Source organism: Psammomys obesus, unplaced genomic scaffold (assembly GCF_907164565.1).
Source record: "Psammomys obesus unplaced genomic scaffold, mPsaObe1.curated_primary_1811, whole genome shotgun sequence".
Classification (NCBI taxonomy): domain Eukaryota; kingdom Metazoa; phylum Chordata; class Mammalia; order Rodentia; family Muridae; genus Psammomys; species Psammomys obesus.
Window position 1 is genome coordinate 4,095,998 of NW_026590701.1, and position 23,244 is coordinate 4,119,241.

General features: G+C 38.7%; 1 protein-coding gene across 1 annotated transcript in view; it reads left to right on the forward strand.

The window, feature by feature from the left end:
- The window catches only part of Prkd1 (protein kinase D1), a gene marked incomplete at its 5' end in the record, with an annotated part of 352,974 nt that overhangs the window by 256,419 nt on the left and 73,311 nt on the right, over positions 1-23,244 (forward strand). Inside the window, 2 exons of the mRNA XM_055608587.1 lie at positions 2,492-2,652; positions 9,293-9,316. Of these exons, the coding sequence (XP_055464562.1) occupies positions 2,492-2,652; positions 9,293-9,316 (185 nt within the window). The remainder of the gene's footprint in view (positions 1-2,491; positions 2,653-9,292; positions 9,317-23,244) is intronic.

The window sequence follows — 23,244 nt, forward strand, 5'->3', positions numbered from 1 at the left end:
TAAGCTTTTAAAAGAGCAGAGATTCAGATGGTTAATCAAACCATCCAAGATCTTTCCAATGCTGAATGGGCAAACACAAGAACCATACCATCTAGCCCGAAAGCCGCATGCATACCTCCCTGTATTTTCTGTTGGGGAAGATGGCATGCTTTGATGTGTGACTATGATTGCCCTTTTGGAATACAATCTGTAAATAATCTTACCATAACTGTTTAATTCTTACCAGCGGAATAGACATTCAGAGGGAACAATCTAGAAGAAACCATGCTTAAGGTGGATTGTTTTGAGTAGATTTCTTTCACACTGACAAACGCTTGGGGGAACTTCACTTAAAGGAGCGAAGATTTGGTTTGGCTTATGGTGTCAGAATTTTAAGCCCATGGTCACTTGGCTCCATTGTCTAAAATGAGGAAGAACATCAGAGCAAGGAATGCACAGCTGAGCAGAATCACTCACCTGAGTGACATTGGAGACAAACATGCTTTGCAGGCATGTACACAGACTTCTCCAACTAATTTCTTCTCCTAACATCCCTATACCTTCCAATATTCTGCCCTCTGGGCAAAGTCTCCAACACTGAAGCATTCAGTGGGCATTCCAAATGGAATACTGTTAGACACGGTCTCAAAATGCCCAAAATGTGCATGTCAGTCTCATAATGCAAAAATGTATTGAGGCCGCCACGCCATAGCTTCACACTGCCAGCATCAGCCAAAATTCCAAATCCAAGTCTCATCTGAGCCACTGTAAACTGAGGTAACTTGTTTGTTTGTTGTCTGTTTGCTACATACTTCCAATATTCGATGAAACAGGGTACGCATTCAAATTCAAAAGGATGCTGTAATGTACCGAAAGGAATCACTATACCAAACAAGATCAAAACCCAGAAGAGCAAATATCAAGTCTTGTAGCTTCATACCCAGCATCTCGTCTGGGTACTGACATGGAATGATCGCTAACTGGCTTAGGCCGCGCTGCCCCAATGGCCTTGCGGGTTGTAGCTCAGATGCTCTCTCTCAAGCTGGCTCTGCACGATGACCATCTTTCCTCAGCAAACAACTCACTTCATGACATCTCCAAATCCCTGGGTCTGCACTGTGTCTTTGTCATCTCTCGCACTGTCCTTTCATACCTACAGTGCTTCTTAACTGCCATAGTATCTATCTTCCCAGGCATTTCCTTTAAATCCTGTTAGAAACTTCTGTGATCTCATAACTTTTGCATTCTACATGCCCAGAAAAAAGTGAACACATCTTATTTTGCTCTCAGGGGCAACCGAACCCAGGGCCATAACTTCATGAAGCTCTACATATCTGGGTGGCAGAACTGTACTGTACATTTTGTAAAAATTTGTCTGACCTATTTTGTGACACATAGGGACATTTTGAGTATCAGGTGCCACTAGTGAAAAAGATACATAAGCATAAATATTGTGCTGGAGCCAGCTAGCAGAGTCGAACGGTTCTTGAGTCGGGAGTGAGGATTAATATTAATAAAATAAACACACAGCACACAGGAGACTTTTTTAAAGGTCCAGACTCGACAGCCACAGCAAAAGGCAGGCTGCTGCAGTAAGCAGCAAGTCTCTGCCTCCTCCTCTGCCTCCAGCCTTCTGACCTCTTTATTTGTGAGGAGTTACTTTTAGCCAGTAAAATATCTCAGAACAATAGGTTAATTTGCACAAGGAGCTTGAGGAAGAGGTGTGACCCTCACAAGCTATCCCACCTGCTGTCACAAACAAAAGGAGATGGACTTGCAAGCTCTTCTCTGCCATTAGTAAAGGCCTCCTAAAAGCCATCTCTCCACCAAGATTTAAATATCAAAGCAGGCCACTTGAGTCATGGCTCCTGACAATATTGGAAGAAAATAAAACTTCCCAAAGTGGGAAATTTGCTTCCAAACTTTTTTCTGCCTGGAAACCAACAAGTGTATATACCTTATATCATATTTATTCTGTGGAGCATATATTTTATCTCCATTTTGCAGACTGGGGATTTGAGGTAAAATAATTTGTTAATGGGCATGTGTACATGTAAGTTACAGAGACAAGCTGAAGATCAGTGTTGCCCAGGACTTACAATGTTCTGTGAATACTTTTTCCATGGGCCCACACACATTTAAAGCTGGAGCAGCTAAAAATACTTTAATCTGCTTATAAATATATGTGTAGATCTCTTTAAACCCAACTTCATTATTCAGAATATCAAATATATGCATATACATATAAATGTGTATATATACATATATATTTGTATATATATAAACACAACCAGGGAAGTTGCTGAATTTTTATCACAAAATAAGAATCTGAAACCCATGTTCAAATAAAGAGCAAAAGAATCAAAGAAAACAGACAAGAAAATTTGTATTTCCAAGTAGCATCAAGACAAATTGATGTCATGCTATGTTTTCAAATTTTCAATTTATAAGTAATGATGGAATACATTTAATTTCTGGTGAAATGAGAGCTATTTTTATGTCTGTTTTTCAGGATGTGGTCTGAATTACCACAAGAGATGTGCCTTTAAGATCCCTAACAACTGCAGCGGCGTGAGGAGAAGGCGGCTCTCAAACGTTTCCCTCACAGGGCTCAGCACCGTGCGCACATCCTCTGCAGAGTTCTCCAGCAGTGCCCCTGACGAGCCTCTGCTGGTATGAGCCTCCTATGCCATTTCTCCATTCCACACTTGCCTGAGAGACCTGGGGGATGATGTGTTACTGCTGTAGGCCAGGAGATCTTGCCGGGAGGCACAGCCCGCTTGCTAATGGCTCTGTTTCCACTGGTTCCCTGTTGTGGGTTGGTCAGTGCATCATGAAAACAGCTTTGCTTTTGCTGTCTTCCCTGAGCTTTGTGAAACTGAAAAATATGTGAGGCTTCATCATGGTCATAAGGCCTAAGCAGCGTGAACAAATGTGTTAATGTTGCAAAAGATGGTCTCCTCTGCAGAGTACTCAAGTACTTGTAGCATATTGAATATTTCTTCTGAGCTAAAATTTGAAATTTGCCTTTATGAAAACACCAAAGTTTTTTTCTTTTTTTCATTCTTTATTTATTATAATTTATTCACTTTGTATCCCAGCTGTGGCCCTCTCCCTCATCTCCCCCCAGTCTCACCTTACCACCCTCTTCTCCTATATGCCCCTCCCCTAGTCCACTGATAGGGGAAGAACTTCTCCCTTCTATCTGACCTTAGCCTATCTGGTCTCATCAGGACTGGCTGTATTGTCCCTCTCTGTGGCCTGGTAAGGCTTCCTCTCCCCCTTTCCCCCCACTCCAGGGAGAGGTGATCAAAGAGCCAGCCACTGCATTCATTTCAGAGGCAGTACCTGTTCCTCTTACTAGGGAACCCACTTAGAGACTGAGCTGCCATGGGCTACATCTTTTTCAGGGGTTCTAGGTTATCTCCATGTATGGTCCTTGGTTGAAATATCTGTCTCTGCAAAAACCAACCAAACTTTTTGGATCTGTTGGTCTCCTTGTGGAGCTCCTGTCCCCTCTAGGTCTTACTATCTCCTACTTCTTACATAAGATTCCCTGCATTCTGCCCAAAGTTTGGCTATGAGGAAAAGGAAAGAGAAAGACATGGTAGGGGTCCCCAGGAAAGAAAGCAAGGCAGAGAGAGCAAGAGACAAGAGTAACAGAGGAAAGTAAAAGAGTAAGACAGTGGTGGGTTGGTCCTTTTATAGCTGTGCTTGCACAGCTGAAGTGCTCCTGCCGCACACCTGGTGGGAGGCACATGATGACGTCATAGGTTACTAGGCAACCAGAAGCAGGCTAACAAAGATTACTCATGAAATTGTGATCAAAGAAGATTGTAGTGATTTCTAAGACAATCAGGGCCTCAAAAATTAAAATATTAGTTAAAAAAGAAAACTTAGGGCCCCAAAGACACTGAAAAAAAAATTGCAAAAATAATCTTCCATAACCTTGTATAAACTGTTCTCCAGGTGATGTATAATTAGAAATTCCCTAGAAACAGTGTTTGTGACATACTCAACACGTTGGCTGTCCGAGTCATCTCTTATACGCCTTGTAATCCAGAGAACGCAAAGGAATGCCTGAATGTCTTTCATCTAGACTCTCAGACATTAGGCAACATCTGTCCACATTTGGTGGACATGCACCTCTCAGTTGGGTTTTTCATCTAGGCTAGTGTAGGTGGGGGCTAACTCAGCCTCCTCTAGTCAGGCACACTTGGACCATGGCAGATATGTCTCTCCTCAGGCAAAATGAATCCTAACAAGAGATGGTATCATGGAAATAATACCTTTTAGTGCTATTTCTAATGAAAACCAATCTATTTCTGAGGATGATTATCTTTGCAAAGATACTACCCTTACTTCCTCCAGAATGTCTGCTCTTTATGTCTTTGATGATGTGTGCAATTTTTTTTTTCAAAACTTAAACAGAATTTTTTGTGTCATAACTGCCTATTTTGACTACAGGGTTGCTAATTTGCATACACAGTAAGACATTGTATTGTACTAATTTATCCAATTTAGGCACATAAATTGAACCTCAGACCTATATAGTCCTGCTACAATAGAAAAGATAAAATAACACGTGTTATATTGAAGCTTTGTGAGTCAGTTGTGTTGGCAGGAAACTGCATTCATTATGTCCTACCTAAAGCCCCCATCTTCTAAGACAGCACAATGTAGTGAGCTAATGATAGAACAAGTAACTGCGCAAGGATGCAGTTTTTGGAAACCATTAATAGTATTAATAGAAACAATGAAAAGCAAAACTAAAAGACCCTTAGGTAAGATACACTTTCATGTCCATTAAGATAAGTATACAGATTATATTTCTATACATTTTGCTCATCTTTTTATTTATCAGTTAAAGTTAGTGGGAACAAAGCTACACAAGGCCTACCCTTAGCTAAAAATTTCACAACCCTTTCTTTTATCCTCAAATATGGAGGAGGAACTTGTATCAAATCAGTTTTCCCAAAGGGAACGATTGTAAACACTAAATAAAATGTGAAAGAAAGGAGAAAACCAATATTTGAAGGTATCAATGAACTACCAAGGCAATTAGGACTTGAAGTACCAGTCTCAGAGAGGTCAACATGCAGGGATTTTTCAGTATGGAAGGTGTCCGGCCCCAAAGGTCAGTGGTATCACTATCAAGAATTGCTGATAAAAAATAAAACTGGAGAGTTGCTGGGCATGAAAGCACATTGAATATAAGATTGTGTTAAATATACACTTTAAGATATTATTATCTTAATATACAGAGAAAATTACAATGGGAACAGAAGCTGTGCTCACAGTTAGGCCAATTGTGTTAGATGTGGAGTAGAACTACTAAGAAGTAATATAAACTTTTGAGTATGTTTCCTCGATTCATTGGATATCTGTATGGAAAATGGGAATTCTTTTTCAATACAGGCTCTTACTATGTACCCTGTGTCGTTATGAGTTCAATCCTTGAACTCATCAGGTAGACAGGACTGGCCTGGAAGTCACAGAGATCTTCCTGTCTCTGTCTCTTAAGTACTGTGAATAAGGCCGTGTCCATCATGTCTAACCTGGGAAATATGTGAACCCTGCTTCAAACCATATGTAAATAAATTCCAGGAACACTGTGATTTTCTAGAAAATAACAAAGAATTCTAAATAAGGATACTTGAAATAGAAAATTTTTGTTGATAAAACTTAAATCACTGAGGAAAAAGATATGAATCAAGAAACTGGGCATTATTCAAATCAAGAGCCCGTTTCATTTGGAGTGGTGTAATTTATCAATGAAGAAAGCCGACTCTCTTTCAGAAGCCATTGATTTCAGGAGAAGAACCTTATGAGCTGTCCTCCATCCACATTGACATGTCACCTGGCATTGTCATAATGCAGGTCTTGTTTAGACAAATGTATTTTTAAGATTTCATGAATACAGCTTCCAGCAAAAACAAAAACAAACAAACAAAAAAACCCCCCATGTACATAAAAGCAACATAACTCAGTAGGTTATGTCTATATATAGTGTGTAATTAAGGAATTACTATTCATTCAACAACACAGGTGAATGTCACAAATCAATATTTAAATAAAGAAATCAAGCACAGGGTGGTAGTTCATGCCTATATTTCCAGATTAGGAGACTCAGGAAAAATGCAATGATTGAACATAAGATTTTATGATCGGTATGGATAGCAGAGTAAGACCCCTATCTCAAACAAGAAGTCAGATACCAACGAGCCTATACTTAGGAGTTCAGGATATGAGTGTCTGTTGAGGCAAATCCAATTTATGTTGAAAAAACAGGATAATAATGTTTCCTCCCAGCTAGGAGGAATTATCTAGGAGACTATAAAAATTCAGTGTATTATCTGGAAAGAAGTTCCATGTGTATATTACAAAACCTTATCATGATTTACACCTAAAACTTAATATCCCTTACTTATAAATTACAACTCTAAAATTACCCAAATCAGTGGTTTTCAGCCTTCCTAGTACTGCCACCCTTTCATACAGTTTCTTACATTGTGGTGATCCCCAACCATAAAATTATTTTGTTGCTTCTTTATAACTGTAATTTTGCTACCATTACAAATTTTAATATAAGCATTTGATATGCAGGAAATCTGATATGTGACCCCCAAAAGGGTCATGACCTGCAGATTGAGAACCACAGATGAAAATGTATGTTATAGCTACCCAAGTAGAAAGTCACTGGAGATATTTTTACAGGTCATTTAAGGATGGGTTAAAATGCTATATTAGAATTATTATTGATTAAAATTTGAGATTTCTTTAATTAACTTAAAATATGTTTAGAAACAGGGTTAGAAAGCTTCCATTATTCCTTAACAAGAAGTACACTCTTTAGATAAAATATTAAAAACTAATTGCTGTAGCATGCTGAGATTCATGGTATTTATTTTTGTGATCGACATTGTTTTCTATAGTAGCTTTTGCCAGAAACACAACAATATAATTCACATGATCCTTTTTTAAACAAGCCAAAGCAAAAGAAACTTTAAACTATAATGCATATATGTGGAAGGTGCAATATAATAGTTTCTTTCTTTCTCCGTGATGATTCCAAGTCAACAGGATAAAAGATAGCGTCATCAATATATTTTCTAGAAAAGTTATTTAGCAGAATTTCTGCAAACTACTGAATGATGTTGAGATGGCTCAGTGAATAAGTCACTTACAACATGGGAACCAGAATTAAGATACCCAGTACCCACATTAAAACTAGATGGGCATAATCTATAATCATGTTATAGGACCACCTATAATCTCATTGCTCAGCAGGCAAAGACAGAGTTTTCAAGATGTGAGTTCTAGTGAAAGAATCTTCCTCAAACTATAAAGTGGAAAGTAATTCAGGAAGACACCCAAAGTTGATATCTGACCTTTGCATGCATGCATACACTAATGTACATATGTACACACATTCACACACATACACATGCTAACACACACATGAGCATGCATACAGATCACATGTAAGCATATGTAAAATATTTGCAAATAAAATCAATATTGATCAGGTAAAATTGTTAAATGCTTCTTGGTGCATCCATGAATTGGAAGTTATAGTAGCTACTAAGCATAAATAGTGCAATAATTAAGTCAGTGTTCTTAAACTAAACCAGTATAGAATGACATTTTTCCCTTCATAAAACCCATGGGTATCTTATGAGAAAAGTACCTTCTGGGAAATGATAAATTATTGACAATGCATCTTGGCGAATCTATCTTCACACACCATAATCTGAAGGATGAACTCTGATGTTAGACCAGACTGAAAGGGCCTCAGGACCAGTAGTTAAGAAAACTATGAGTTCAGGATGCCACATATGTAGGTGACTAGGATACTGTTTTGTTAGGAAACTGGGAAACTTACTTGATTTTTCTGTTCCTTAATAGCACCTACATACAAAATCATGATTTTTACTCAAAAGCCATGTTTGCATCTTTGTTCAAATGATTTCTCTCATCAGCTCACAAACTGCACAGATAGCACTGAATGCCAGGTTACTTTGGTGAAACCTCACTCTAATTGCACCCAGCTCCCAATGCCTCTGAGTAAATGGCTGCATTAGCAGATCAAGACATGGAGATATTTCAAAACAGGTAATAAGACTTTTCTGAATATACAAGCAAGTAGGAAGGGAATCCTAATAAAAGAGGATAGTGCTACAGTTTTTAAAGAACATTTTTAACCCTAGTCCATTTTTGTTTGGTTTCTAGTTATCAAATAGAATAACAACCTGTATCTTTCATTTAAAAAAAAAGATGAAAAACTATATATTCAGTATAACTTATGAAATAAGTGATCTCTACTGCATTATTTTATTTTTTTTCTTTGAAGCATTTCTTTTAAAACTGAAGCATAGTTTTTAACTTTCAAATGACATTTTAACTTCTAGTGAAATCATAAATCAACAAAATGAGGAAAAAACGAACAAAAACATGTTGTGTTTTTTTTTTTAATTTAAAATCTTATTTTTTGTGTGTGAGTGTTGTGCTTGCATGTATACCTGTGTACACTTGCATTGCTTGTATCAGCACGAGTGAGAAACAGGATCGGCTCCCTGAAACTGGATTTACAGACAGTGGTTAGCCACCTTGTGCGTGCCCGAGCCATCTCTTCCCTGTGTGTATTTGCCTCTTACGTGTGGCCACCCAGGTTTGCCATCCCCAAATAGACTGTGACATGCTTAGCTCACTCTTGCCTGTAGGCAAGTAACAGCTAGGCAACGTCTGATTGCTCTAATGACCTTTTTCTCCATTTCACATTGAGAGCAAGTTATTGTGAAGAAAACCTAATCTTTGAGTTAAAGGTCAAAAATACTTCATTTGACTCTAATTTGTTTTTAACAAGGTACAAGAACCATCCCTCATCACTATAGATTTTTTTTAAACCACTAATAACAATCTCAAAATGTTTTTCATCTGTGACTTAGTGTCTCCTGTTCCATTTATATTTTAAAAGCATTTTCCAGTTGGACATTGTTGTGTCCACAAAGCTGACTAGAGTAGCATTATCTTTTGGTCTGATAACGCGTGTGCCTGTGTCACACGGCACCGTCTGGTAACGCGTGTGCCTGTGTCACACGTGTGTCTGTGTCACACGGCACCGTCTGGTAACGTGTGTGCCTGTGTCACACGTGTGCCTGTGTCACATGGCACCGTCTGGTAACGCGTGTGCCTGTGTTACACAGCACCGACTAATATGTGTTGCTTTTCTCTAGTAACTTTGTTTTTCTGTCTTTTTCTCCTTTTATTCTCCCCCTTTGCCTACTTTTGCTCTTTCAACATCATGTTTCAGTCTCCTGTGAGCCCTGGTTTTGAGGTAGGTACTAAGCTACCTGGCATTAAGAATGTTCAGCTTCCTGATCTCCAGCCTGTACTAGTCCATAGCTACATAAACTATGGTTAATGGTTATAGTTTAGATGGGAGTTCAGTCCATTGAATGCAGAATCCCAGGGTACCACTGTGTCTGTCTTTTCTCATTGTTACCTTTTGAATTCCCATAATCCTCAAATTGACAAAGGTCAACATAGTCATTAAATTAATTATGGTTGATTTCTTAGGTCAAAGTTTGCCCCCTAAATGCTTAAAGACTTGATTTCCTAACATACGTGTATGAAAATGAAAAGACAAATAGTGTGGTAAGCTGAAACTTATGCTCATTGGAACTATGTACCCATTCCAGATTATTATAGAACCATGCAAAGTGAAAGCACTGTCTCCCCACGCCTGGTGTGACTTGGGACCATAGGGATGAAACAAGGGGGAGGGCCTGAAAATGAACTGATTACCTCTTCTAGTTCCCTTCTCTTCTTTCTTTCTTTCTTCTTCCTTTATTTTTGTTTGTTTTTTGAGATAGGGTTTTTCTGTGTAGCCTTGGTTGTCCTGGACTTGCTTTGTAGACCAGGCTGTCCTTGAACTCACAGAGATCTGCCTGCCCCTGCTTCCCAGAGTGCTGGGATCAGGGATGTGTGCCATGACTCCCGGCTTCTTGTTCTTGAGCATTTTTAACATTGTATATGACCATACACTCTTAGTCCTTTTCTAAAAGGACTAATGAAAGTGGGGATATTAAGTTTCCAATTTGAGCAGAAATTGTACATGGACATGGCACAAATTTCCTTTAAAAAATGTCATAAAATTTGCCTTTTACCTGTCTTATATAATTTATAGCAATTTTGTGGAGCCTGCAGCCATGTGTTTGTCAGGTTGAGTCTCCAGTGAACTGACTGGTTTATACCTAGTCCCTCTTCCTTCAGCTTCATGCACACTGGGAGTTGACCAACTGCTGTTTTCCCTGCAGCATTTTCCAGCACCATTTAAATCCATTTTCAGATCATCTTGTTGTAGCTAGTCTACTAAGAAGATAGTAATGAAAATACAACTGGGTTAAAGGAAATTGTCAAATCACTATTTCACATACATAATATATTTGATTAAGAAATCTGCTTCAGTGGTGGTAAATTTTAGCTTGGAAAATCATCTTTCCTGAAAAGTACCCTGCGTAGAAAAACTTGATGTAAACACAATGTGCAATATTTTTATGTCCTTGAAATTTGTTTTCCTGAGTTATCTTTAGGCGTAACTTTCCAGGTGTACTTTTCTTTTCGAGTTATCCCTTGGCCATGAAACCTATAAGAAGTGAGAGACATTTGTGCTACTCACTCTTCATATTCAAACATGTGAAGGATGAAGAGAGAGTTTGATTTCTCTGGAACTTACGTCTGTGAGAGGCAAGCTGGCTTTCTTCAATGGAAATAAGCCTTTCTGCATAACCTTTCTTTTTTTAGAACTTTGTATGCAATTTTTCAAAGTGGCAGCCGATGTTCATTAATATCTACAAAGAGAAGGATGCCTGTTCTATGATACAACAGTGGTTTCTTCAAACACAGAGAACACATTTTACTTCAGTTTTATACACTCTGGAGGGTTTTGAAAGTACACAAATATGAGATGACACAGACATGTACGGACTTGTCAAATGGTTTAGGAGAGTAGAGTGATCTTTCCTTGAAATAAAGGGGGAAAGCCGAGGTAGCAAACAAAGAGTTGATGGTAGTAGGGACCTGTGTAGACACAATATCATGTAAAATGTAAAAATAAAAAACAATAACCAAAAACAAAAGTTAGGCCTTTTAGATTTATTTTAAAAAATAAATTAAACAAAGTTATTTTAAAATTTTTAAATATCTTTAAAGGGGGGCATCTCTTAGTACAGTTTTGAGCTCAAAAGCCTGTATAGAAGCTTACTTTTAGCAACATTCAATTCTTCTACTCTCAATATTTTCCTTGTTAACACTCAGATTTTCTTTAGAGAAACTGTCAGGGAACACAGAGCCCATCCTGAAAGCTTGTCCTGTGTCTGATAATTTTATATTATCAACCTTTAGTTTTAGTGAAACTTAAGCAACATTCAGTTCAACTTTTTATGGAGTTGCATGTATTTTCTAAATAGCAATTTACCATAAGCTTGTTATTTATTTTCATAGTTTACTGACTCACATGTAATTCAGGCAAAAAAACTAAAAACAAAACAAAACAAAAAACTCTTGGCTGTATAGCTTCATAGTACTATTCTCCTCAGAATGATTCATTCACTTGTTTTCATTTCTTTTTAACAATGAAGACCAATATTAGAATATTTATCTTTAACTGGTGATGAACCTGATATACATTAGAAGAATCAAAATGGCTTCTCAAATGAGCAGGTAATGAGAAATAGCTATTCCTACGCTAAGGGAAACACTGATATTTTCTACCCAGAACATTTTCAGAGTTGTTTTTTTTTTTTTTTTTTTTTGACATGGCAAATATCTCTTTAGAGGCACTGGAGTTCCAGGAAGCCTGATGACTCACCTGAATTAGAGTTCTTTTCACTTATTTATGAACCATGGCAGTCCTGTTCTACCTTGCCAGGTATCACAAGATTTCTCTTGATTGCTGAGTGACCTCTGCACACACGAACCAGGGCAGCATGCTCTTTTGTGAGGAGCCCTGCACAATTGCTGGACATCAGTTCTCCACCTCTTGACCACCAAACCCAGATGGGGAATGACAGTGGCTCTGTGGGGAAGGAACCAGGCAGTGAATTAACATGGTGAAGCTCACTGTTGTGGGGCCTAACCTGACTGTAGAACATACCTACATAACTAATACATGTTCTGTATGAAACATTAATGAGTATAAGTATAAATGCAAGAACTCTAGGGTAGAATTATGGGAAGCTGACATGCATCACTTGTCCAACTTTCTTAGGTTCTAGGAATAGCTGCATCTTGAACAAAGGTTCTAAAGGCCTTGCCCATCCCTCCAGCAACATGTCATGACCTCTGGAAAGCTCCCAGACCCAACAATAGACATTTACTACCTTTCCTTCATCCACTGACCATCTGGCCATGCCCAGCCAGGTTGATAACCCTTTAATTCCTGAACCCTTGTAACTGCGGAACTCTTAGCTGAAACAAAGGACAGTTATGTTGTAGATGAGAGCTGTGTGTCATGGGGAATTTTCATACCCAGGAAATATGAAAAGACTGGTATGAAAGGGGCGGGAAGTTAGAATTCCATCTCATGTTACTTTATAAGTTTAAAATATATTTTCAGGGGTAGGGTTGTGGCTCACCTGGTAAAGCCATTTGTCCCCAAGACTGCAACCTGAGTTCAACTTCTAAGACATATCTAGGGAAGGACCAACTCTCTATTAGTTGCTCTCTGCCCTCCTCACCGGTGACATGACCTGTGTGCATCATCCATGTACACAGCACACGTTACATGTAAGTACATTTAGACACCATATTTAATGTTTGTTTTCCCGTAAATATTAAGTTGCCTTCTCTGATTCATTGAACATAGTTTTGTGATATAGAGACAGTTTCCCTCCTTCACAGGAAAAGTGTTTCCTTTTCAAAATAAATTTATAAAATACAAGATTAGGCAATGCCCAGAAGTTATGAGCTGAAGTATCACTTTCTCTAAATAGCCCAATTTAGGGTAATAATATATTTTACTTTTTTTCCTATAGCCATGCACTCATTTAGTTAGTGCTTTCTTATATTTTTGAAACTCAGTTCTTGGGTAAGTGGGAGCATATAGGTAGAAGAAAAAGCCCCTGTCTTAAAAGTCTCCTCTTATGGTTTGGAAGTGCGGGAGTCACCCCCCACACACATATACACAGACCCCCCCACACACACATCCACACACACACAGAGTGCACTAGCATTGCAGTGTGGCGTTAGTGCAGGCTAGGATGCTTTGAATGGAGGCAGCCTGTAGTCCTTGACGTCTTAGGCCATCTTTACACTTCCCCAGTGTCTCCTTGGTATCAACACTGTGGCCAGTCCTGGCCTCTGGCTCTTCAAGGAGAGTCAAAATCTCAGCTATGGGAATAAATGTCCTTAGGCTGCCTGTCCTTGATTTTACTTAGAAAATGAGTTTTCTCCCCATCGCTTTCTATATGTAGATTGAGCCTGGCATTTAAAGTTCCAGAGTGGGCAGTTGTGGGCAAGCATTCAGGCTTTTTCTTACCGGAAATGCCCACTTCCCCCATTTTGTTTTTAAAGAAAATGTTGTAGATTTAGAAGGCATCATGTTAAGTTTGCATTGCCTTCATGCTTTCATTTTTTGTTTTTAAGATTTTATTTGTTTATTTTATGTATTTGAGTGCCCCACTTACATGTGAAGAGGCAGTAGAGGATATAGATGGTTGTGAGCCACCATGCTGGGAACTGAACTCAGAACCTCTGAAAAAGCTGATAGTGTTCTTAACCACTGAGCCATCTCTCCAGCCTCATGTTTTCTTTTAAAGGTAATCCTACTTATATCATGTTTCTCTTTAGGAATCCAGCATGGCAGGGTGTTGGGAACTGACATTTGAGAGAACAGGGCCTGCAATTTGTGAGAATGCTTTAACAGTTCTGTTGCTTTCCCTGCAAAGGGTGGAATCACTTAAGAAAACCTGGGGCTCCTTTGCCCCTCCCTTCTGTTTACTCAAAAGAGTGAGGCAATACAAAGTAAATGTAACTTCCAAGACTACTTTAGCACTCAGAAAATCTGGATCTCCTTGTATTTTTCAAAGGGTATTCTGTGTGTCATTACTTTGAAAGCTTTCATAAATTGCTGCAAACATTAAGAAATGAATTCTCCACTGTAAAACACAGCATCCGTCACCACAAGGCAGGGGGTACACTTTTTTCTGGCCCAATAATAACCCTTTTAACAGTTATGAAAAGGTTTTGATCAGCTTTTATTTATACTGTGTATTTAGGACATCCAACTGAGAATTCAAACTCGTTTATCTGACACATTTGGCATAAAGTTCAAAGGACATAGAATCAGAATACAATTAAATAGCTTTGAGACTCAGAAAATATCCTACCTTCAACACAGCATGTATATTCCTATGTGAACATCATACTTCATGGCTTCACATTTGCCTGTAGTCATAGACTTATTAGTGCTGGAAAACTCCATAATGTGTGGGGAAAGATGGCTGATTTGTTTTCCTTCTCAAAGTAACCACTCTTTGAGCTTCCTAGTTTGAATTACTAGCATCAAGTGGAGGTGGGGTTAGTCATTGCCAAATAACTGTGAAACTGTGTGTCAGATTACAAGCAGGGAAAACTCTGGGTAGTCTCAAGATTGGAAGAGCTCTGTTTTCCTAGACAGATTTTTACTTGTTGATAATGTCAAAACATGTCAAGACTCAATCTGTGGTCCACAAATACAGTCCTTTCTGGAGAACTCCTTTCTGAATGATCTCTCACTCTCACTGAATGTGGCTAATCCTAGACTGAAGCAGGATGTCTGAAGGTATATGCCTTGGAGAGGCGAGATATACAAGGCCTTTCTTCACGTGATTTTATTCTGTTGGCAGTTTAAAAACAATGGAGAGACTGATTCCTAGGCTTTGGTAATTACTCAGCAGGAGACAGATTTAAGGAGTAAGGGGGCCTCTTAGAAAAGATGGTGTCTGAACTGAAAATGAATAAGGAAGAACAATCCATGCTGAGGAGAAAGAGGAAGTAGATAGAAAGGTTGAAACAACCATGCTGTGTACAGAATGATAATCAAGAGGTAACTGTTTGGATGCTGAGACTCATAGCCAAACTTTGGCCAGAGGGCAGAGGATCTTATGAAAGAAGAGGGAGATGGAAAGACCTGGAGGGATAGGAGCTCCAGAAGGAGAGCAACAGAACCAAAAATTCTGGGCGCAGGGGTCTTTTCTGAGACTGATAACTCCAAATAAGGACCATTCATGGAGATAACCTGGAAGCCCTGCACAGATGTAGCCCATGGCAGCTCAGTGTCCAAATGGGTTCCCTAGTAATAGGAACAGGGACTGTCTCTGACATGAACTCAGTGGCTAGCTCTTTGATCACCTCTCCCTGAGTGGGGAGGACAGCCTTACCAGGCCACAGAGGAAGACAAGGCATCAGGTCCTGATGAGACCTTTTAGGCTAGGGTTAGATGGAGGGGAGGATGATCTCCCCTATCAGTGGACTTGGAGAGGAGCATGGGAGGAGAGGAGGGAGGTACAGTGGGCTTGGGAGGGGACAAGGGAGGGAGTTACAGCTGGGATACAAAATGAATAAATTGTAATTAGTAAAAAAATTAATTTTTCAAAAAAAGAGCTAACTGCTTGGACACAGAGCGATTCCTCCCCTCAGCTCCCCTCCCCCATCTTCATATATCAGGTAGCATCTCACTGGATGCTCATGGGTTTGTCCAAGATAGAGTTTCGTAATTAGGACAGACCCAGCTTGAGGGCAGTTGGAGAAATGTGCTAATCTGTATGGTCTTGTGAATGTGAGTTCCTCTTCAGACTTCTGGAATCAAAAGTGAATGCATATAGTTGGTGTAGTATTCTTTAGTCATTATTAAAACTGTTTAAGCAAAACAATACCAAATAGGACAATAGGCAAATAACTGATGTTACACACACACCCAAACCCACAACACTCACACACACAAACCTGCTGATTCAACTAGTTATTGTGTTCAAGAAAACTCCCACTACTCAGATATCTTCCACTGAACACTGCAAAGTAATTGAAAATTACTTTGGCTATAGAGAAAGAGAATTATCTGAAATAAAACTACGAGTCTGCAGTTACACTGAAAAGCTATTTAAGTTGAGTCAAATACTTATAACCTTCTGTGATTGAGGTTTTTTTTGCCTATATGATGGAGATGGCAATAGGAGTAGTTATAAGGATTCATACTTATTTGTATTCGGCAAAAGTTTTTTTTTTTCATCATCTTGTTCAAAGTTCTAAATGAACCACATTTATTCCCCATAGAGATGATTGACACAATCCATGTCCCTCCCCTTCTCTATCTTTCACTTCACTTTTTTCCTATGTTGTTGACATGGAGACTGACTTACATTCTAAGTTATATACCAGAGCCTCCTGCTTACCCAGTAGAGTTTAAAGGAAAACTTCAGAGATGGTACATCTGGTAACAGCACTGAACGCTCTTAGAAGATTCAGGTTGAGTCTCCAACAGCCACATGGTACACGAGAACCTGCAACTTCAAATCCGAGGGATTCAATGCTCCCGTATGGTCTCTGCGGGTAGCTTTATGCATGCACACATCCACATGGTGCTACTGCAGTCAGGCAGGAACACAGGGGCGCATTTTTTTCTGATGGTCTTTTTGTTCTTATTCTTCTTATTATTCTTTTTTAAATTTATTGGCTTAATGAATTACAGTGTATTCATTTTTATCACAACTGTAGCCCCGCCCCCACTCATATCCTCTCAATCCCACCTACCCTCTCTCATTTCCTCCCATGCCTCACCACAAGTCCACTGAGACCTAGCCTATCAGGTCTCATCAGGACTGGCTACATTGTCTTATTCTGTAGTAAGGCTGCTCCCCCCTCAGGGAGAGGTGATCAAAGAGCCAGCCACTGAGTTCATGTCTGAGACAGTCCCTGAACCCACTTGGATAATGATTCGCCATGGATTACATCTGTGCAGGGGTTCTAGGTTATCTCCATGCATGGTCACGGTTGGAGTATCATTCTCAGAAAAGACCCCTATGCCCAGATTTTTTGGTTCTGTTGCTCTCCTTGTGGAGCTCCTTTCCCTTCAACGTCCTTCATCTCACCCTTCATTCATAAGATTCCCTCTACTCTGCCCAAAGTTTGGCTGTGAGCCTCAGCATATGCTTTGTTACCTTGCTAGGTAAAGTCATTCAAAAGCCCTTTGTTGTAGGCTCCTGTCCTGTTGCCCGTTTTCTCCCCCTTCCAATGTCCGTCCCATTTGCCTTTCTGAGTGAGGATTGATCATCTTACTCTTTCTTGATTAGCTTTTTTAAGTGTACAGATTTTAGTATGTTTATCCTGTATTATTTGACTAATATCCACTTATCTTTCTGTGTGTCTTTCTGCTTCTGGGATACCTCACTCAAGGTCTCACCATTTGCCTGCAAATTTCATGATTTCCTTGTTTTTAATTGCTGAGTAGTATTCCATTGTGTAAATATACCACAATTTCTGTATCCATTTCTCAATTGAGGGACATCTGGGTTGTTTCCAGCTTCTGACTATTACAAATAAAGCTGCTACAAACATGGTTGAGCAAATATCCTTTTTGTATACTTGAGCATATTCTGGATATATGCATAGGAGTGATATAGCTGGATGTTGAGATAGCACTATTCCTAATGTTCTGAGAAAGCACCAGATTGATTTCCAAAGTGGTTATACAAGTTTACATTTCTACCAGCAATGGAGGAGGGTTACCCTTTCTCCACATCTTTTCCAGCATGTGTTGTCACTTGAGTTTTTTATCTTAGCCATTCTGATGGGTGTAAGATGAAATCTCAGGGTAGTTTTGATTTCCATCTCCCTGATGACTCAGGATGTTGAGCATTTCTTTAAATGTTTCTCTGCCATTCTATATTCCTCTACAGAGAATTCTCTGTTTAGTTCTGTACCCTAATTTTTAATTGGATTGCTTGATTTGTTGTTTTTTAACTTCTTGAGTTCTTTATGTTTTCTGGATATGAGCCCTCTGTCAGATATAGGGTTCATGAAGATCCTTTCCCAGTCTGTAGGCTGTCATTTCGTTATGACAGTGTCCTTTGCTTTACAGAAGCTTTTCAGTTTCATGAGGTCCCATTTATTGATTGTTGATCTTAGAGCCTGTGTTGTTGGTGTTCTGTTCAGCAAGTTGTCTCATGTACCAATGAGTTCTAGGGTCTTCCCCACTTTTTCTTCTAACCGATTTAATGTGTCTGATTTTATGTTGAGGTCTTTGATCCACTTGGACTTTAGTTTTGTGGAGGGTGATAAGTATGGATCTATTTGCATATTTCTACATGTAGACATCCAGTTATACCAGCACCATTTGTTGAAGATGCTGTCTTTTTTCCATTGTATGATTTTTTTTCTTTTTTTAAAAATCAAGTGTCCGTAGGGGTGTGGGGTTTTTTCTAGGTGTTCTGTTCGATTCCATTGATCCATGATTCTGTTTCTATGCCAGTACCATGGAGTTCTTATTACTATTGCTCTGTAGTACAGCTTGAGCTCAGGGATGGAGATACCTCCAGACGATCTGTTGTTTTACAGGATTGTTTAAGCAATTCTGGGATTTTTGTTTTTCCATATGAAGTTGAGAATTGTTCTTTGAAGTTCTGTAAAGAATTGTGGTTGCAAGGACAGCAACAGAATCAAAAAGTCTGGGCACAGGGATCTTTTCTGAAACTGATACTCCAGCCAAGGACCACTCATGGAGATGGCCTGGAACCCCTGCACAGAGGAAGCATAGGGCAGTTCAGTGTCTAAGTGGCCTTCATAGTAATGGGGACAGGGTCTGTCTCTGACATGAACTGATTGGCCTGCTCTTTGATCACCTCCCCCTGTGGTGGGAGCAGCCTTACCAAGCCACAGAAGAAAACAATGCAGCCACTCCTGATGAGACCTGATAGCCTAGGATTAGAGGGAAGGGGAGGAGGGAGGGAGGTACAGGGGGATACAAAGTGAATAAACTGTAATTAATAAAAATAATTTAAAAAATAAAAATTTACTTAAAAAAAGAATTGTGGTATTTTCATAGGAATTGCATCGAGTCTATAGATTGCTTCTGGCAGGATGGCCATTTTCACTATGTTTGTCCTACTGATTCATGGAGATCTTTCCATCTTCTTATACCTTCTTCAATTTGTTTTAATTTTTTTTCAAACAAGTCTTTCACTTGCTTGGTTAGAGTCACACCAAGGTACTTTATGTTTTTAGTGGCTATTGTGAAGGGTGTAGTTTCTCTAATTTCTTTCTCAGCACTTTTGTCTTTTGTATATAGGAGGGCTACTGATTTTTTTCAGCTAATTTTGTATCCAGCTACTTTGCTGAAGCTGTTTATCAGCTGAAGGAGTTCTCTGCTTGAAATTTTTGGGGTCACTCATGTATACTACCATATCATCTGCAAATAGTTATACCTTGACTTCTGCCTTTCTGATTTGTATCGCCTTGATATCCTTTAGTTGTCTTATTTCTCTAGCTAGGACTTCAAGTACTATGTTGAAGAGAAACGGAGAGAATAGGTGCCTTGCCTTGTCTGTGATTTCAGTGGGATTGATTTAAGCTTCTCTCTATTTAGTTTGATGTTGACTATAGGCTTGCTGTATATTGGCTTTACTTTGTTTAGGTATGTGCATTGAATCCCTGTTCTCTCCAAGAATTTAAATATGAATGGGTATTAGATTTTTTTTCAATTGCTTTTTTTGCATCTGAGGAGATAATCAAGGTTTGTTCTTTTTTTTTTTTTTCCTTCAGTTTGTTTATATGGTGGATTGCATTAATGGATTTCTGTATATTGAACCACCTCTGCATGCCTGGTCATGGTGGATGATATCTTTTATGTGTTCTTTGATTTGGTTTGCAAGTATATTATTGAGTATTTTTGCATTAATGTTCATAAGAGAGATAGTTTTGAAGTTCTCTTTTTTGGTTAGGTCTTTGTAAGGTTTAGGTACCAAGGTGACTGTGGTCTCATAGAATGAGTTTGGTAATGTTCCTTCTGTTTCTATTTTGTGGAATAGTTTGAATAAAATTGAAGATAGCTCTTTTTGGAAGGTTTGGTAGAACTCTGTGCTGAAACCATCTGGCCCTGGGCTTTTTATGGAAGGGAGAGTTTTGATGACTGCTTCTTTTTCCTTGTGGGATATTTAATCTCTTTACCTGATTTGATTTAATTTTGCTAAATGGAATATATCAAGAAAATTGTCCATTTTATTTAATTTTCAAATTTGTGGCAAATAGGCTTTTTTAGTAAGACCTAATATTTGTTTGGATTTCTTTAGTGTCTGTCATTTTGTCCTCCTTTTCATTTCTGATTTTGCTGATTTGGATAGTTTTTCTCTGTCTTGTAGTTAATTTGGCTAAGGATTTCTCTGTCTTGTTGATTTTCTCAAAGAACCAGCTCTTGTTCTCATTGATTCTTTAAATTGTTTTCTTTGTTTCAAATTCATTGAATTCATCTCTGAGTTTATTTCCAATTGTCTACTCCTCTTGGGTGTGTCTGCTTTTTTTTTTCCTAAGGCTTTTAGGTTTGTCTTTAATTGCTTAAATGAGATGTCTTAAACTTCTTTCTGGAGGCACTTAGTGCTATGACCTTTCCTTTTAGCAGTACTTTCATTGTGTCTCATAAATTTGGGTAAGTTGTACTTTTATTTTAGTTGAATTTTAGGAAGTATCTAATTTCTTTTTTTATTTCTTCCCTGACCAAGCTGTCATTGAGTAGAGAGTTGTTTAGTTTGCATGTGTATGTAAGGTTTTTGTTATTTCTGTTGTGGATTTCTAGTTTTCGGCCATAGTTGTCTGATAGGATACAAGAGAATATTTTAATCTTCTTGTATCTGTTGAGGCTTGTTTTCTGTCCAACTAATGGTCTATTTTGGAGAAGGTTCTGTAAGGTGCTGAAAAGAGGGTATACTCTTTCAAGTTTGGGTGAAAAGTTCTGTAGACATCTACTAGGTCCATTTGATTTAGGATGTCTGTAGGTATCATTATTTCACTATTCAGCTTCTCTCCAGATGATATGTCCCTTGGTGAGAGTGGAATGTTGGAGCCTCCCACTATTTAAGGTGCTGGGATCAATGTGTGATTTCAGTATTAATAACGTTCCAATTGCAAATGGAGGTGCTCTTATATTGGGGGCATAGATATTCAGGATTCTGATGTCCTCCTGGTGGATTTTTCCTTTGATGAGCATTTAGTGCCCCTCCTCATCTTTTTGATTAATTTTGGTTGAAAGTCTATTTTATTAGATATTAGGATAGCTACCCCAGCTTGTTTCCTGGGCCTGTTTACTTGAAAGACATTTTTCCAGCTCCTTACTCTGGGGTAGTGTTTATCTTTGTTGCAGAAGTGTGCTTTTTTATTTTTATTAAATTTTTATTTTTTAAATATTAGTTACAGTTTATTAACTTTGTATCCCAGCTGTATCCTGCTTCCTCATTTCCTCCCAATCCCATCCTCTCTCCCTCATCTTCTCCCTACCCCTTTCCAAGTCTATTTCTTGGAGGCAGCAGAATGTTGGGGTCCTGTTTCTACAACCATTCTGTTAGAGTCTATCTTTTTATTGGAGAGTTGAGTCTGTTGATGTTGATAGATATTAGTGACCAATTAATGTTAGTTCCTTTTATTGTGTAGTTGGTGGTGTTACTGTGTTTTTATGCTTGTTTTCTTTTAATTTTTTCTTGTGAAGTTATTCATATCCTGTGTTTTCTTAGGTGTAGCTGATGTCGTTGGATTGAAGTTTTCCTTATAGTATCTTCTGTAGGGCTGGGTTGCTGTGTAGATATTGTTTTGTCATGGAATATTTAGTTTTCTCCATCTATGTTGATTGAAAACTTTACTGGGTATAGTAGTCTGGGTTGACATCTGTGGTCTCTTAGAGTCTGCATGACATTTGCCCAGGCCCTTCTGGCTTTCATAGATTCTATTGAGAAGTTTGGTGTGATTTTGATAAGTCTACCTTTATATGTTACTTGGCCTTTTTCCTTTGCCACTTTTAATATTTTTTCTTGTTCTATAGATTTAGTGTTTTGACTATTAAGTGATGTGAGTAGTTTCTTTTATGGTCTAGTCTATTTGGTGTTCTGTACTCCTCTTGTTTGTTTATGGACATCTCTTTCTTTAAGTTGAGAAAATTTTCTTCTGTGAATTTCTTGAAAATATTTTACTTTTTGGACCTTGGAGCCTGGAATCATTCTTGTCTATTCCTATTATTCCTAGATTTCATCTTTTTATGGTGTCCTTGATTTCTTGGATGTTTTGTGTTTAGAACTTCTCTGATTTTACTTTTTATTTGAGAGATGTATCAATTTCTGCAATTCCGTCTTCAGCACCTGAGATTCTCTCTTCTTGTATTCTGTTGGTAATGTTTATCTCTTGTGGTTCCTGATCTTTTCTCTAAGTTCTCAAGCCTCAGGGTTTTTTGTTTGTGTTTTCTTTATTGATTCTAATTCTGTTTTCATGCCTTGCACCGTCTCCTTCATGTCTTTGAATGTATATTCTTGTCTTTCCATGATGGCCTCTATTGTTTTGTTCATTTCCTCTCTATATGCCACTACTTGTGCCTCTATATGTTTGGCTGTATTTACCTGTATTTATTTGAGAGCATTGTTTGTTTCTTCTTTATATGACTCTAATAACTGGATAAGCATATATTTGAGATAATTTTTCTATGTTTTCATTGAATTAAAATGTCCATTGATTTTTGAGGTTGCTGGTGATGCCATGATGTCCTGTTTTTTGTTGGATGTGTTTTTAAGCTGACCTCTAGCCATCTGCTTATCAATAACCTTCACTGTTTCATTCCTGGGGTCTGTACTTCAGACTGGGTCTATCTGACTCGGGTGTCTGGAGTATTCTTTAGGAAGATGAGAGAGGTTCACCAGTTCAAGAGTATGTGTTGGTGTTTTAGCTGTAGCTAAGGGAGAAAGGTCACAGGTGCATGTGCACAAGTGTGTTTGGATGTGTGCCTTGAAGGGTGCTAGAGCTTGTAGATGCCTACAAGGGTGGAGTTTTAAATGCAGAAGGGGGTGCTGGCACTGTTTGCAGGAGCAATGTGCATGCTCAGGTGTCCTGAATACCTCAGTGGCCTACAGGCCTGTTGTACTGTCCTCCTGGTATTCAGATCTCTCTGGGCTCCAGGAGTTGTTTGCCTTGAATCCACTGGTAGACCCACAGAACGGGGACTTCAGTGTTGAGAATGCTGTCCCTAGGATCCCTGTGTTG